The sequence below is a fragment of the Ischnura elegans genome, chromosome 1 (genome assembly GCF_921293095.1).
Source record: "Ischnura elegans chromosome 1, ioIscEleg1.1, whole genome shotgun sequence".
NCBI classification, from domain to species: domain Eukaryota; kingdom Metazoa; phylum Arthropoda; class Insecta; order Odonata; family Coenagrionidae; genus Ischnura; species Ischnura elegans.
Window position 1 is genome coordinate 50,593,393 of NC_060246.1, and position 18,306 is coordinate 50,611,698.

Sequence of the window (18,306 nt, forward strand, 5' to 3'; positions counted from 1 at the left end):
GATGAAATAACTCCACCAATGGGTTGATTTTGAAAAGTGGGTCTGACGGTTTAGGTTCACCTTGCTGAGGATTTCTCGCAAAATGAAGAGTTCTAAGAATAAGTAAAAATTTGTCGCGCCCCATGGCATTTCGGAAAAGGGGAAAGTTATACACCGAATTTTTCATCCAATAATGTGCAAAACTGGGTACATGAATATGACCAGAAAGATAAAGCAAACCCAAGAAAACCTCTAAATCATCACGGTTGATGTCTTTCCATCCATTTATGCGAGCTTTAGGTGAAACATTCTTAGATGACAAATTTTGTGCCTGCAAATTTGTCTGCTGCAATATTAAATCGAATATTTGATCAGAAAATAACAAATAAAAATAATCTAGAGGTTTATTTCCTTGAGGAATTATTTTCAACCCAGAATTTCCTGAAAAAGGAATTTGTGCGGAAGGATGCGCGTTTTGACACCAAGTCGATATTGATGGTTGCCCTGCTGCAGCTGGTGGTACATTTACAACAGATGCACCGTGATTTTGGGACACTTGACTCCCGGGAGATGGTATGGCTGGTGGGCTAGCTGACATCGCGGTTGTTACGGCAATAGATGGAGTTGCATTTGGAAAAAAATCAACATCACCTGCCTCTTCTTCATCATCATCACCTTCCTCATCTTCATCGGTGCATTCCACTGGGCTGGATTCCGAGTCAGAATTGAGATCCTCCTCCCTGTCAGAATTCTGCAACGCATCGAGTAGCTCCTCGTCTGTCCACTGCTTTTTGACCGGCACACGGGATTTTTTTTTCTTAGGTGAAGGCGATCCGAACAGCAGGCCACTGGATGAGGGTCCAGGCGACGTCAGAGAAGAGGAAGTGCCACGAACAACTCGCCAGAAAAGTTCAAGGAATTAGATAAATGCCGTTTGACGCCGTATTTTGGTTGATCCATGTCTAAAAAAATCATTGAAAAATAATCCAATGTAATGAATCCTTAATTCAATGAGTGCAAATATACAGAATAATACTTCATTATTACTCGTTGCAAAAAGATATCATGTTATCCTATATAAGTTTATCAAATCACACCAAATATTTATAAGAAAAGAAGTAGAACTTACCATTGAAAAAGTGGACTGAGCAGAAAAGAAAAAACAAGACGACTGCCGCCGGTAATATCCTTCGGTCTTGACGGGATCATAGCAAACACTGAACTAAATTTTTCTCCTTGGCAAAAGGAACCGGGCCTTTGAAGGTGGGGTACACTACATTGACACATTATGTATCGATGTCCAGAAAACACCTCCACGAAAAAAATGTAGACATTGTGTGTAAAGCCGTTATAAGATACGAAAATGTTACACGATACGGGCAAGAAAGATGAAATTAAATACAAATTAATTTCTACCAAGTGAAATGAATCTAAATAAAATGTATGCGGTGAAAAAATTCCGAAAAAAAATTCAGGAGCCAATGAACCCACCTTACAAATTGAGTAATTTGGCCGGCAACAAAAAACTCTAAACTCACGGCGGAAACCACCGGAACTATCTGTCGACCTTTCTGAGGGCTGAGAATGCATCGGAAAGAAATTCGCTTCAAGCGAAACCAATACGGGCACTAAAAAAGTAAAGCAGTCAACAGCGACGCACTGTCGACGCCCGCCGGCAGAAACAAACTTGCCACGCGACACAGTGTCGCACGCCGCAGTGAACGTTTTAAATAAGGAAGTTAGTTCAATGAATTTAAGGTATAGGGATTTAGAAATGGGGCAAGTAGTAAATGGAAACTCCAGGCTGTTACCGGAAAAGCAATGTCAGTTGAATGAGGTGGTAAATGATTTTAGTCAGTTATTTAGCGAGACTCCAAAAATTGTTAGGGATCACGTGCGGCGCGTTAGGCTGAGCGTCGACACACTTAGGAAGGCGGGGGGCCGAGACGGCAAAAGGTATAAGGTTCGGGTTCCCGATTCATTGACAGAAAAACTAACCAAGTATTTTCACACCAAATTTGCACATTTTGGACCTGACAAAAGTGCTCGAATAATCCAGGAAAATTACTACTGGAAAAATTTAAATAGATTTGTACGGAAATGCATAAGCAAATGTGACATGTGCCAACGTACCAAGCACCCCAATAGATGCTATAGCGGTCCGATGGAGAACATCATTCCCCGGGATCCTAGGAACTTAGTGGCGATAGATTTGTATGGACCGTTACCCAAGACAAGAGGTAACAAATTTGTGATGGTGGACGTGTTCTCTAAATTTACTCAAGTGGTTCTGTTAAATAAGCCAAATGCAATGAATTGTATGAGGCAGTTCAAAAAGTTTTATATTCCCTTGGGGGGAGTGCTTAAAAGAGTGTTGATAGATAACCCTAGTGAAGACGAAGTGAATCCTGAAGATATAGTTCATATCGTGTCAAGAAATTTGACGTGTAGTGGGGAAAAGAGGAAGAAGAGACAAAGAGATACTGGTCATGTGTTTCAAGTTGGAGATAAATTGTTGTTGAGAACACCTCAAATGTCTAATGTTCATTTAAAGTTATTGCATAAATTTTTTCATTTGCTCACTGGACTTTTTGTGATTAAAAGAATGAGTGATCCTAATGCTTGTATTTTGGATGTTGATGGAAGGGAAAAGGGTATTTATTACTTTTACAATTTGATACCATTTTGTGAATGGCGTGGCAGGAACATGAATCATACCTGCTGCTAGATTGAAATTTTGTGTTTTTCTTTCATAGTTGATGTGAGTAGGAGTGGTAAATTTAACTGTCCATTGAATGTTAATGAATGCATTTTAGTCATGGTTGTATGGATATAAATAGTGAAATTTTTCATTGAAAAGGATGTGCTATTTGTAGTTGAACTAATAATTGATTGTTGAAAGAGGAATTGTTTAATGATTTAACTCTAACTGATGCTATGTAAATGTAAATTGAGGTCATTATCGATGATATTGTTTTTGTGACCGCGAAAGGTTCAATATAATTTGGAAATGTAATTGATGATTTGAATGCATTCTTATTTGTAATGTAAAAAAAAATATTTATAAATATCTTTGCGAATTTATATGTAGATCATGTGGCTGGCAAGTTGCCTGGCAGCATTAGTTGTTTGAATAATTAATCAAATAATGTTTTTTTTCCCTCTTGTCTATCTTTTGTTAAATCGGCAGAAAAAACCATTATTTTCGGGGGGCTATGTAACAACACGAGGTCGCTGGGTGATTGCGAGAGCGAGGGCATGAGCGGTAAATAAGGGTTGGAAGGAGACGGAACCCGTGCGCGGTAAAGTTTACCTAGCCAAGGCCGGCGTAAGCGAGGAAGGCGGAGAGGGAATCAGCTGTGCGACCGGCGATGGAGGGGAAGGGAGAAGAGAGTGAGGCGATGGAGGGGAAGAAGGAGACCGGTCGCCGCAACGAGGAGAGCAGTTCTCTCTCTCTCTCAATCGCTGGCTGCCGAGGAGTAAGGAAGTCGGTGGCAGGCTATTCCGTGCTGGACAGAGGCGGCCAGACGACCGGGCATGCCAGTGACCAACTTCACGGTTCCTCCAGAGACCTCAGCCGGGGTCACCTCACCTGTGACCGACGCCCTGGTGCCTCCCAAACTCCAGCCAATACCATCGGACCTTCCAGCCTACGTTGGTAAACTTTATCGCACTGGGTTATTGAAAATTGATTACAGAACTGGGGTGAAGCATGGGTTTTCCGTCCTTTAAATTTTGTTGGGTCGCAATGGCACTTTGCTTATATTTCCGTGCTTTAGCTCTCGTAATCACCCGCAACCGGGCTCAGCCCCATGATTTGGTTAGTTTTGTTCAATGAGGGGATTATTTGTGGCATTGTTTTTTTGTTTTCTCGTTGTTACGTATGATATCTGTTGGATCAATAAATGGTTATGCTAAACTTAGAGTCTTGTGCATCCGCTCCTATTCCTGCCACGTGTTCCAAGAGAACCTATTTCACGGCCCACCGCCGGCAACGCTAGCCCGGCATATTAGTTGTAGTTTATTGTACCGGAGGGAAGGTGCCCGTACGGTTACAATATGTAAGTTCCATACCCAGAAAAACGTCCTTAAAACATCAAAACTTGGCTGAGGCACGCTTATAGTTTTCCCTTTATTACTTTTTTTGTGGCAAATTAACTACTACTGGTACTTATTTAGCTCAGATTACTGTCTTCAATTATCAGAGGATATTTATTTTTAGCCAAAATGATAGTTGTGATACATATTTACATTACATGTAAATGTTTTATCTTGATAACAATAGAATTCCATTCGCAATTTTGAAGTGGCTACAAATCTGCAGTCATGGCTTTCAGTTTAAACTTTAAAGCTGGAAATACTTAAATAAAATAAACGTGTTATCTATTTTTTAAGGTAGCTTATTCCTCTTGTGAGTTTAGAATTTCAAATAGCTTGATCATTACGATATTTTACTGATGAAACCTTAGGATGTAGAATACGATAATTCTGCTTATTTGCTAGTCTTATGATGTGATTGAAAAGGAAACAGGGTCATTCTGGAAGAGTAAACAACATAATCTGATGGCTAATAACAATATTTTTGTTGTAACTCATAAGAATTTGATGCGGAAAGGCAATATCACGACCCGGTTCCTGCTTGTTATTCCCTGGCATACGTTTACGTTTGGAACTCCGTGACATCACGCCCGCACGGCATTTCAGCTGAGACCACCTCCTATTATGTATATGCACCTTGGGCCGTGGCTACAGAATGTTACAATGTTAGCGAGAGCGACAAACTGACGACCCCTTAAATGCGCGTGCTTGGGAGCAACTCTCAAAAGAAAAAAAAAAACATGGGCGCCATGCAATCGGAAAGTAATGTATGCGTTTTTTAATCTTTTTTTCACTTTTTGGCCTTGAATACACTGCAGACCAATTCGGCTTTGGGTGCCGAATTCAAATCCTCGCCACAGTTCCGAGCCGGTTCCAAAGCACCTACTTTATGCGATCGGTTCTTGATACTGGTTTTAAGAGGATACAGGTTTTTTTAAGAAAACTGAAGTGACGGGGTATTTTTTACCGCAATGCTGGAAAATATCGCACCAAATTCGCAGAAAAAGTGCTTAAACACAAAATTTCGTGGAACCTAGTGAATTTTGCACAACCTTGGAAATTTCCTGTTATATTTCACGTTTTGCGAAAATTTGGTGCCCCTAGTTATAAGGCATTAAAAAATAATCTATTCTATTCCTTGAAGCCAATACAAACTTATACAACTAAAAATAAATACATTTATAGGGAAACATCTTTGGGAGTACCAGGGCTAATAACTCCCATTTAAGCTTAAATTGAAAATAAGAACAAGGAATACAAACATCTATTCCTCATCCTTAAGGAAAAAAAGAATGCAAGTAATTGGGCTCCAGCCAGTCAACATGAAAAACTATATCAAAAACCATTTCTTATAAATTAAAGTACACATAAGAGGACTTACTGCACATCATGGATTCCTTCTTTGTTCAAACAGCCAAATACAAAGGTGGAAAATGCAAGGCACATTACCCGGAATCTGAAAAAAAAGACTGATGAAGAGAGCACAAAAAAATTACACTGAAGTTAATTTATTGCTACAGATTATCAAATGAACCTTTTGGAGAGGGACGGCTTCCTCTTCAAACCTACAACTCCAAGTAAACTGCTGACCATTCCTTCATTTCCATCTGCCATGACCAAGAGTGAGGATGCTAATACCAGAAGGTTTTCAAATGATCTGGCAACATTTTCCTCTAAGGACCATCCACTCAGTTTATGTACCAGAATTAAAGCCTGAGACCATAGAAGAGGGATTTTTGCTTCAATGTCTTCACTGCAAAAAATAATACAAATTCAAATGTAGCTTAAAAGATTTAACTTTCTTTTTCCACTTACTGTACCTACTAAATATGGGCCAAAAATGTACAAGCTTTGAAAATACATATTTATCAAAACATTTTCCTGGGCTTTACAACCTGTTGAAGGAGTTGACGGACATTTCAGTTTCAACCTCATTGTCTGCCATTGTTCACATGATGAATGAGATGAACTTAGGATTATGATAGACTATTATTTTGAAACATGCCAATCAACCCCTTCACCTAGCTCAAGAGTCTAAAACCTTATGGCCAGTGGGCCATATCTAGCCAGCAAGCCCCTCTCATCTGGCTCATAGAGACCTTATACACAATGAAAAAATTAGGAACATTAACGAGCATCCTGCTGAGATCAGTCACTGGTACTGAACTGGTGGAATTTTTTTTTTAATTTTTTTTTTTTTTATTGTTCCTAGAGATCACATGTTCCGGTGACATTGGAAGTCGTCAAAATAAAGTAAATAATTAAAGTAATAGTTACAAATAAATGAAGTGATATAACATTTACAATGTTTACAGATAAAAGAAAAAAAGTTACAATGTTAGTGGTTGATGGGCAAAGATTACTCCGAGCCCAACATAAAATCCTTCAGGCTATAATAGTTATTTTCCATTAAATATTTCTTCAAAGCATTCTTGAATGGTGTAGGTGGAAGACATTTAATATCATACGGTAGCCTGTTGTATATTTTTGATAGGGAGAAAAGGGGTCCTTTTTAGCAGAAAGTGCTATGGTAGTCTTTGAGGTGAATGTCATTGGTGGTTCTGGTAGCGTGATTATGGAGAGAACTATTTTTTGGAAAGTATTCAGGGTTATTCTTAACAAAAGAGGCACAGTTGAGTATGTACAGTGATGGGAATGTTAGTATTTTCAGATCATTGTAAAGAGGTAAGCCAGGTGCTCGCATAGAAACTCTGGCCATGGCTTTCACTGCACGTTTCTGCATAGAGAAAACTTTGTGGCAGCAGCTAGCATTACCCCAAAAGATGATGCCATAAGTTAGGTGAGGATATATTTTGGCATAATATATCATCTTCAGAGTATCAATGGTAGTTACTTCAGCCAGCTTTCTTATAATAAATATGCCAGTGGATAGTTTATTCATTATATAATCAATATGTGATGACCAGTCAAGGTTGTCAGTGAGGATAACACCTAATAATTTAATGAATTTTTTTTCCTCAATTAAAATTCAGGTGCACAGTCCTGTGTTACATTTTCCAACTTTAATTACATGTTCAAACCTAATTTGCTGCTTACTTTCTAACTCCTAAAGCAGGATCTTTTTACTAACTTTTACTGAAGCAGGAATTATCATCATTTAAACCATCAAACTGTGAAGTTCAGATGTGTTTTTTTAATCTAATTGTAAAAATGGTGGTGTCATATTTCCTTTGAAGGAAAAATTTGACTACCTTACTCATGTTCTACCCTACAAACATCTATAAAAAGAGATCAATTTTGAATGCTCTGTGAGCACTGTAATTATTAACAAGACTTGTGTAAACACTTCTACTTTTGTAAGGATACACTTGTACTACCCTTTGTTTTAGGACAAATTAATAAGTCTTTCGGAAGTAATAGTTGGTAAGTATCCAAATGAAACGTGGGCATGGACAATAACCCATGTGAGCTCCTGAAGAATTTAGGAAGGGATGGTTAAGAGATGGAATGTTGGCTGGAGTATTTTGTGAAGATGGATCCGATTCCGCTACCGAAGAAGAAGAAAGCTGTGGAATGCAGAGAATATAGAACCATTAGGCCAAATATCGCAAGTGGCGAAAGTGTTACTGAGGACATTGAACTGGGGAATGGAGGCGAGTGCAAACGAGTATTTGGGCAAAGATCAATTTGGTTTTAGAAAAGGAAAGTCAACTCGTGATGCAATAGTGATATAGAGGTCCTTGGTGGAGAGGAACCTAGAATATTACCACGACATGGATGCCTGCTTTGAGGTTTTTGAAAAAGCATTAGGTAGAGGGGACTGGGTAAAGTTAATAGATATTCCCAAGAAAATTTACTTGAGGGATAGGTGACTGATTCGTAATCCTTACATGGCCCAGACTGCAAAACTGAGGGTAGTGGACAGAGAATCTGGATGGGCAAGCATTGGCCAAGGAGAAGGGCAAGACTGTCCTCTATTGCTGCTGCTTTTTAATATGTACTCTGAGGATATACTAAGAGAACCATGGGATGAGTAGGTAGCTGGAGTAAAAGAGGGAGGAATGATGTTCAAATCAGTTAGGTTCACAGATTATTAGGTGTTGATTAGCCAGTCAGTGAGGGGGCTTCAGGCTCTAGTGGATGAATAAGATGAGCATCGTGAAGGTATGGGATGAGGATAAATCACAAGAAGACCAAGGTTAAGTGGTTTTGTAAAGCATTGCAAGCTAGAAATGTGAGACTCAAGGTAAAGTAGGAGGGGAAAAACTTGACCAGGTAGATCAATTCAACTATTTGAGCAGCACATTAGAGGAAAATGGTTGCTGCAGTCAGGACATCAGGAAAATATTACCACATTTCAGGTAAAACTTCTTACTGTAAAAATTGCATAAATATTGATACCATATATTGCACATTTCTGCGGCATAAATTGAATAAAACCTCACGTAACAATGACAACAATCTCATCTATTTTTGTAGGCTCACCAAGGCTGTAAGGCTATTTTGGTAATCCTTTATGAATTTACACCGGAAGTCAAAAATAGGGGCCAATTATTCAGTTTTTTGTCTTGAAGCTCTGGTTGTTATGTCATCAAAACAAAGACATCATAAAATGAGCAAAAACATCTAAAGCTAAAATTCACTTTGGGAATTTTCAATCCATTTCTCATTGATTTTCTGCAGTTCTCTCATGTTAGCTCAATTTAACTTTTCAAGGGGAAATCATAAAGAGACCCAGTACCTTGATTTCTCCACTAATTGGCAACCTCAGGTCCCAGTCACCCAGTCCCTCTGTTCTTCCCACAGCTATTGTCTGTTTAAGTGAATATTTGTGACATAAATATTTGTGCATTTTACTATTTCATCGATCATTTGGACACTTACCATTTGCCAAAAAGTATCTAAAGGGGTTTCAGAATCTTGTGCAGCTCCTTTTCATTAACATTAATTTTATTGATTTACATAGTCTGTGCACATATAATCATTTACCTATGGAATTTCCTGGTCCTAACCAATATAAAAACGTAATCCAGGAAGATCATCATCCTTAAGCAGCATTTTTTTCATCCAATCTGTCATATTCTTCCCCTTCTTGCGATAACTGGTCAGAGTCTGTGGAAGTATACACTTGTTCTATATTCTTGAGTTCACAATCAACATCACTTCCTTTACTTTGAATGTATCCTAACCCGTTAGATTCATCCTCGGATAATTCTTGTAGAGATCGAAAATATCCTCACTGGTACAAAATCTGTGGTTTCTAAGCCAGGAGTGAAAATGCAATCAAATCAGTACGGGGTGGACGGGGATTGTTGTGAACGGCAAAGAGGAGGAGCTGGATTGTAATAGTGGTGGCATACGGTTGTGTTTTTTCTCCCCAGTTTTAAATTATAAAACTTGTTTATAAAGTGAAATAAAATTATTTGTTAAGTTAGAAGTGGAAAGATAATAAAACTTTACATTTTGGCGCCCAACATAGGGCACGACTTCTCGAGAGGATGGAGACCACAGGACAACGAGTCACAATGTCAAAGGTGGGAATTCTAAAATGGCGGGAGTGATAAAAACACTTATCGAGCAGTGGATAGAAGATCAGGAGAGACGAGATATCAAATGAGAAGAAAGAGACAAGAAATTAGAGGAGACATTAAAGAATATCAATGAAGGCCTCACGGCATTCCAGCGAGAATGTGGTGGAAGAATCCCCGAGCAACTGAAGGGAATGGAGGAAAATCGCGACCAGATGGAAGAAATGATCACTGAAGTAGGGGCAAAGTTTGGCGAGACTGGCGAAAAATCGAAGACTTAGATTCAAGCAAAGCGAACCTGAAGGCCGGGATTGAAGAGATTAAGGAGAAGATAGAAGAAACAGAGAAGAAGATGGTGATGAAAATAAATCAAGAATCTGAGGGCAGAGGAGGCCAAGGGTGTGATTGGGGACCGCCAGGAGGCCGACCGCGGCGATTCCTGGATGAGAGAAGGAGCGGAGCCTGGAAAGGATATTCTCGCAGCCAGGAGCACGGGGATTACCGGCAAAGGCAAACAGCAGATAGACGAGAGAGGGCACGAGTAGGAGAAGGGGCAAAGTGCGCTCCGGTTGAATCGCCTCATGATTATTTTTTGCTGGAAGGGGGTGAGAAAGCAAAGTGTTGAATATCCCAAAGTTGCAGTCGTAATCGAGGGAATTGAAATGGTTTTGAAATAGTATAATTTTGAAAGTGGTGTAATATTGCGAACAAGTGGGGTGTGTATTTTGAAGATAGGGGGAGTGAATTTTGTGCTTCAATAAGTATGAATGTGTTGACAGGTTACAGTTACATGTTTTTAAATTTTGGGTTGTTTAGTTGCTTCTTTGAATTTGAAAATGGATACTAAGTGAACTTGAAGAACTTGATGGCATGAGTGTGATAATAGAATGAATGAGTCAAGTGAATGGTGGAGAGTGTAAGGGGGGCAGCAGAAAGTGAAATGATCTTAGGAAGGAAAAGTGTCAATTTATTTTTATAGTTATTGTTCGAGATGTGTTCTGTGGCAGATTTTAGCGAGCAAAATTTTACTAATAATTTTGAATTTCCAATTAAATATTCTTTTACCAGTCTCCAGTAGTCATTTATTGATTCAAGATAAATAATAAGGGAAGGTCTAACTCGAAGGCATTGGGGCTTCGATTATAAAATGTAGAATAGGGCATGATAACCAAATTGTTTATAAAATATGATTTTATGCTTTCCCAGCGAATAATATGGGTAAAATTTCATATAGCTGAATATACAGCCCTGATGATGAGTGCAAAGACGGTACTTGAAACGTTGGCCGTTATAAAAACATTATCATGGTGGGAATCCCGAGAAAAGTGTACCCAAATTGTTTATAGTTGCTTGGTCTAAAAAAAAAGGAAGAGTTGAGTTTCAAAGACTTTTAAAAGAAAATGTTTTTAGTCCCTTACAACCTCTCACACTGAACTGATGCCACACTGGCCAAGGCCAAAGGACAACCATAGTACCATATGTGTTACACCAAATAAAGTAATATAAGCATACCTGAAAGCTTTTCCACAACAACTTGATATGAATAGTCTATTTCAGAAAACTCTACATTTGAAGTAGTTTTGCCACACACACTGGTTCCAGAGGGATACACAAACCAAAATACATACATTCATTTTAATGTCTACTTACGTAACTGTAGCAGATGGAAGCCAACGATGAACCAATAGGTGTAAACATTCTTCATAGTGACTAACATCAAACTTCAAATCAGCAGAACTGGAAGTATATATTAAAGCAAGGAGTGTGAGGAGGTATCCACCAGAGGAAAGACTATTTCCAATCACTTGTATTTTCTCTCCTATAAAGAATAGAAGTTTTAGATTATTAGCATATCTGGGAAACGTAATTTAGTCAATCTTTTAGTTTCTGATAGTGACTTCATAATCTTCTTCACTCATTCGCATTTAAAAACACAGCATAGGTTATTACATTGGGAAAGCTTATGTATGGAATAATATCAAAGTGGCAAATAAAAATAAAAAGTTAACTTGAAATAAAAAGCAAAATCATGACCTTGCAAGGAAATGATGAAATATTTGAAGAAAAAAGGGATGCAAGGAAAATAACAAATGAATTTACTATAACAATCAATTGAGAAGAGAACATGAAAAGGTGAAAGGAGGAAGTGAAGCTATAGAGGGGAGGTAAATAAGAGGATGCATTCAAGAAAGTATGAAGACATATGGTTTCAAGACATAGCATTATATTAAAGACTCATTTTACAATTGCCATTCCAGCATGGAAGTGCCGAGAAAAATTTCAAGAAATATGCAACTTGAACCGTATTCTAGCTACGAAGGTGTGAAATACGTGTAGTTTGTTGGGCTGCAAGGACAGCAATTCTGGCTGTATGACCACTGTTCAGATAACATGATTTTAAAAACTATGGGCTGCATAAAAATAACTAGTTCTTCAAGCATAAAACGTTTTGATAAGAAAAAAAAGTAACTTTACCCCTTTAACTAGGAAGAGCAGATGAAAAAACAACCCTAACTTTCAAAAGAACTCTGAACAGAATTGTGAATATTAATTTGGCTATTACACTAATAGGGTGGTTTCCTATTATTTTTTTATTGCCTAAATGGAAAGATTATTACTCCTGGAGTACGTATTTCACGCTTTTAGATTTTTAAATGACAACATCTATTTTTCGCGATTAAATGAAAAGTGAAAAATTTCAAGCGCGCGAAAACGCGACGCATAAGTATGAATGCCGGGAAATCTCTCCGTACGTCGTATTTCTGGTTCCCCCTCCCGCCCGGTGAGGTGACCTTGAGGCGAGGCTTAGCGCTGATACGTCGCAGGCTGTTAGCGGGTAGCTGAGTACCCAGCTGGCTGGTAGCGCTTGGCTTAAATAAGGATTATTAATACCTTATCAAACGAGGAAAACTTTCCGACCTTAGCCAGTTTTAATAAGTGATTATTAAGACATGTTTCCCTGAGCTCTGCGCCTCATGCATGCATTGGTAACCTCAGACGATGCATAACTCCTATCTTCTCTTATAGAAACTAGGTCCCTGTGACGTCATGTGGAGTGGCATCGCATGGGCGCCAATCTGGTCCTTTTCAAATGAGGATAAAAATGGACCATTGCCATTCGTTTAAACCGGCATTTCTAAAATGAAATAATTTGTATTGTATGAATACACTAATGGTGGGTAACGAATCGCAATTATTGCCTTTTGTTTTCTTTGATGAAGGAAACTACCCTATTAGAAGCCGAAAAACAATGGGAAGGTAGGAAGGATGAAGAAATGAAAGGAAAGGGAAGAGGGAAGTTAAGATAAAGAGAATGAGATGACAGGGAAATAACTAACCTTGTAAGAGGAGGATCTGCAAGATTTAAGTGAGATTGGGAGGAAAGCTGGCAATGTTAAGAGTAAAGGAGACACTTAGTACGAAAGAATGCACATAAAATGTTTCTATAAGCCAGCCCTGTGCCACCCAGTACAATTCCTTCACATTTACAACTACTTCAAGGAATCAAGCCTTCTTCCCGTGGTCGTCAATTAGAGGGTATTGAGGAAGAAGTTGATGGTGTGATCAAACAATCACATTAGTATATGAGAAAAGCTATTTACTCTCTTCATCAGATAATGAATATCCTCTACTGGCGATGAAATCAGGCTCTCCTCCTCAAGAATCTTTCTGTTGAGTATTGCAAATGTAAACAGCCATTTTGGTCTATTCTGAGTGACAATTTGAGTGAGTCTTTAAGGATGAACAAGTAGGGGGGATCTAGGGGTTTCAACCCGCAAAAAATTTAGTAGATGTGGTCTCAAGTGAACTCCTTCCAACTGAACAACCGAAATGTACACCCTCACAAAATGAATTACTCCTCCCCAAAAAATGTATCTGACTTCGCCCTTGCCTCTAAAGTATAATTCACAAGGGAAGACCTTACTACAATTTCTTCAAACCCTAATTTTTTATGGCATTCAGAATGCCGAAAACATCTCAGAACCGGTAGTGGTTTCATTGAATGGGCATTAGTTTGAATATAATTAATTATATTTCATGCGGTACTTTGACAGGCCTTATTTTATACCAAAATGGCTACATTTCTTCAGGTGGGTCAGTTTCTATAGTGGTTAGTTATGTTAACTCTCACCATGGGGGCTGGGGTATGAGGCTTTATCTTGGAAGTATATTTACCATCTCCATTTTTATCATTTGACGCAAAGTTAATATTTAATTTTAATTGCAGCAAGCACGAGACTTTATCTCGGAAGCATATTTGCCACCTCCATTTTTATCACTTGACGCAAAGTTAATATTTAATTTTAATTGCAGCAAGCAAAGGCCGGAGAAGAATTTTTTATCAACATAATGGATTTAAGGTATTTTTGCAGCATTGCAAGACTTGGATAGTCTTGCACTGTGTCCGATGGAAAACATGTATCTGTTATGTGTGTAAATTAAAGAATTCAAACAGAATGCCTGACTCTCCCGCACTCAACCCTGTTTACTTAAGCTAATTGCTAGCAATTACATAATTACTTAGAAGCCATTATGCTGATTAAAAATTCTTCTCCTGCCTATGCTTACAGCATAATTAAAAATAAAAATTAACTTTGCGTCAAATCATCGAAATAAGGAAAGTAAAATATACTGACTGGATAAAGCCCAAAACTCTGGTCTCCACCGTGAGAGTTGACGATGCTAACAACTACACCAACTGGCACACATGACAAGATGTAGCTATTTTGGTATTAGGTAAGGAATGTAGAAAGTACAGCATGAAAAATAATTATGTAACTACAGAGAAACTAAGGCCCATTCAATGAAACCACTATCAGTTCCAAGCTGAATTCAGCATTCCAGATCTCTCTGCAGACCTATAATGCATAAGTTTCATGCTTGGAGTGTTTCTGTATATGCATGTTTGAAACAACTGTGACGACTTCTAATTTTTTTTTGCATTTCTTGAGTTTATTGTAACTCATGAACATTTATAGCTATTTAAAGAAGCAAGGAACTCTTTTTGAATACACATATTTTACTAAACACAGAGCCCACAACCTTATGGAAAGAGACATTAATGGTTTATTTCAAATATAAAAAGCATTGGATACTCTCCATGCCTTTTTCCTGGTAAAGCCATCTAACAGAAAAGTAATTCAAGATTTTCATGCTGAACATCAACTTATAACTGCAGTCAAAGTGTATAGGGAAAGTATTATTACAAGTAAACTACATCACAGCTAAAATATTTACCTCCACTAAGAAGTATCTTCAGGACATGATCCATCACAGGAAAATCAGCTATTTTACCTATTAAACTAGTTTCAATTGCTGATTCTATTATGGGTGCTAGAAGTATGGATGATTGACTAGATGATTGAAGAGCTAATAAAATTCCTTTGGCAGGTATAGTGAACGATTGGCTGGACATTTCAGTTACGGCCGGTGCCACAACCTTGGACAGTGCTACGATGAAATTTGGAGATGCCTTAGCAAGGAAAGGGATAAGTACATGTTTTACCACATCTCCCATTTCATTGATGTATTCCATCTCTTCTTTATCAGCACCTGTGGATAAAATAATTCATATTATTTTCATTATCATCGATAATTAATACTGACTAAAAATTGAATAAAAAAATGTAACACGATTCTTGAGAAGACATGCATACTCTGATTTTAAAACGATATTTTAAACCACAAACAATAGCCCCTTTTGGTGAGATGCAAGCAGTTGCAGTGACATGTTAAACGTAACAGTGATAATTTTGTAGATAGTTTCTTCAAATTACACAAAATCTAAAGATTTCCAACTAATAGCAGTCATATGTGATATTATTATACTGTAACGATAGGGTCGTTATATCCCTCCCTGACGCGCTTGTTTTTCGCTGGTTGCGATCCGCATGGCGTTTAAATCGAGCGGGTACTTGGCACTATTTTGGTGGTCATCTACGAACCACAGTGTATTTCGAGTATCATTTGTTTTTTTTGGTGGGATATAAAAAGGGGCAGAAATGTGTGAACGTGGGCAGATGAAGGGAAGACGAGTTATGAGACGAACCTGCATAAGAGTTGTGTGACTCGGAGAGAGATAAGGACGGAAGAACTTGAGAGTGGAAGGGGAAGCCGCTACTAGTTGAGCCGGCCACAGCCGTTACGGGGTGGACTGCTGAATCATCCACTGTGGGAGGATGGTCCTCCTGGATGCCGAATGGAGATAACGCAGTTCCCGTACAACGTCAACGAGTACTATGGACTGTGACAGGTGCAAGGATCCAGTAAGGAGCCGCATCACAGCATAATTAAGTACTCACGCATCTCCCCATTTCCGGAGATCGTCCTGATCAGTGATCCCTTCCCCTCATCATTGACTGTTTCCTTCCGAAAGCGTCTCTCACACACGAACGAGCTTCCGTTACGTGTTTAACTCTTTTATTTTATTTGACGAGAAAGTCATATTTGCCTACATTCTGTATCACAATTATACCGTTCTGTCGTCTAAAGACTTTTCACATTATCCTGAACGAGGAGCCTGTAATTTTCGTATTGATGCTTGCCACCGTTTATTTTTGAAGTTGCAAAATTGTAAATGTTTGTAATATTCATGTTCAATTCCATCTTATCATTCACCAACTAACCAATCATTACATCTTTCATTAGCTTTAGATATTTTGGGGGAAAGTTATGGGATATTTTTTGTGGAATAATTTGGTTCAATGAGAATAAATGGTTAGTTCACTTAAATGTACAAAAAATGTGGTCATTCTGATTACTGAACTGTGCCTATTCGACTTGTTCGACACTTGGATTCAAATCTGGTCGTCGTTAACGTATCGGGATCGTATCCGATGCCCTTAGATGAGTTCCAAGCAAGTGAATGAAGCAAGAAAAACATTTTTTATGTGTAAAAAGTCCTTTACGATCTACGTGTACCCTATTTGATTTGTATTAATAACTTCCACGCATGCGCTCTCATCTGTATATATATCCATCGATAACATCAGGAGTGACGCATGAGGTAAGATTCTTGTAGATGGAAAAGGTTTACATGAACAGGCCATACAATGCAAACAGACTCTCTCAATCTCCACAACTTCATCTACTACTGCCCATATCTGCAGAATCGATCTGCATGGAGAAAGAGTCAACCATCCGGTATACCCGACAGCAGCTTTAAAACGGAAAAGAAGACAACTACATAAAAGTGCAAAACACCACAACAGCGTAAGGTTATACCACTGGTGGGTAGTTAATGGAAAGATCAAAGTGAGAAGGAAGCTTCGAAGGATATAAATAGTGTTTTTGTACTTAGGGAATGAAGAATACAACAATAAATCAATAAGAGAGAAAGGGTCAACCTTGTAGAATTGCTGAACTATATACAAATAGGTTATTAAATACCCCTATAAGATTCATAACAAATCAAGAAAAATAGACAACCTTTTTGGTAGACTGAACTATGAACTTTAGATTTCGTTAATACCTTAGCATAAGATTTAAAGAAAATCGACAGAAAGAGTCAACCCATTTGGTTGACTAAACTATGAACTTCAGATTTGGTTAATTCCCCAGTAAGGTACACTGGTATAAGAGTAAATTTTCAACTTTTTCAACAAAAGAGTATAAAGATTCAACCTTTTAGATGTACTCAACTAAGAACATTGAATGAGGTTAATTCCACATAATAAGATTCAAAACATATTGATAGAAAGAGTCAACATTTATGGTAGACTTCAATATGAGTATTGAATTTGGTCAATTCCTCAGTAGCAGATTTGATACAAATCCACAGAAAGAGTCAACCTAATAATAAGACTGAACAAGGGACAACTATGTTTGGTTAATTCCATAATATAAGGTTGAAATCAAATCGATAGAAAGAGTCAACCTTTTTGGTGGACTCTGCTAGTGGCCCGTGTACTTGCACGTAGTTGTTTATTTTTCTGTTATGGCGCTGCAGTCGGGTATACCAGATTGACTCTTTCTCCATTCTCTAAAACTCATTTCTACCAAATCACAATAATGTTTTGGCGGTACTACATGTATCACCGCAACATGGTGTGCATAGCTGCGCCTTCAATTTTGTTTAGAAGAGATCTTTGTTGCACAATACTTTCTTACGGTTGTTAGAACAACTTGTACGATAAATAATGAAAAGAACATACTTAAAAAGTCATCCAATATTCATGTAAATATTTTGTTTATCGCTGATTGCCAAGCCTGTGCAGCAGGGCGAAGTCCCACACAGGGAAGTGGAATGATCTCTGCATCACAACAGCAAAGCATGTACCAGTAAGCTGGCGCTCATTTTTTTTAAATCATCCAATTTAAAAATTCGTGGTCTCATAATGTGCGAAATAGTGAGAAAAATGTATTAATAAGTTTCAGGTTCATGTGACGTTGGATAGCCGTCCCTGCCACCAGTCGTGCCATGCGTTTTGAGGAAAGTACTTAGTCCTGTGGGTCTTCCCTCCTTCCTCTTACATGCTGGTAGAGTGGATCTAGAGTGTGTGATAATGATAAACTTGCGGCCATATGATTCATTTGTCAATGCAATTTTATAAAAAGTACACCTTAAGCAAAAAGAGGGAGGAAAACTAGGATTTTCATGAGGTAAATACTAGAGATGTATGATGTGTATCTGAGAACACTCAAATACCTTGAATACTAAAAAGTATTCAACATTCGAGATCTCGAATAATTATGATTAAAGTATGATACCTGGAAGCTTGAATTTCGTGCCATACACTGT

General features: G+C 38.2%; 1 protein-coding gene across 1 annotated transcript in view; it reads right to left on the bottom strand.

The window, feature by feature from the left end:
- LOC124159956 (ectopic P granules protein 5 homolog) overlaps positions 1-18,306 on the bottom strand; it is a 160,691-nt gene that overhangs the window by 10,517 nt on the left and 131,868 nt on the right. The window contains exons 31-34 of the mRNA XM_046535784.1: positions 14,805-15,119; positions 11,217-11,385; positions 5,612-5,830; positions 5,459-5,533 (exon numbers count right to left, since the gene is read on the bottom strand). Of these exons, the coding sequence (XP_046391740.1) occupies positions 5,459-5,533; positions 5,612-5,830; positions 11,217-11,385; positions 14,805-15,119 (778 nt within the window). The remainder of the gene's footprint in view (positions 1-5,458; positions 5,534-5,611; positions 5,831-11,216; positions 11,386-14,804; positions 15,120-18,306) is intronic.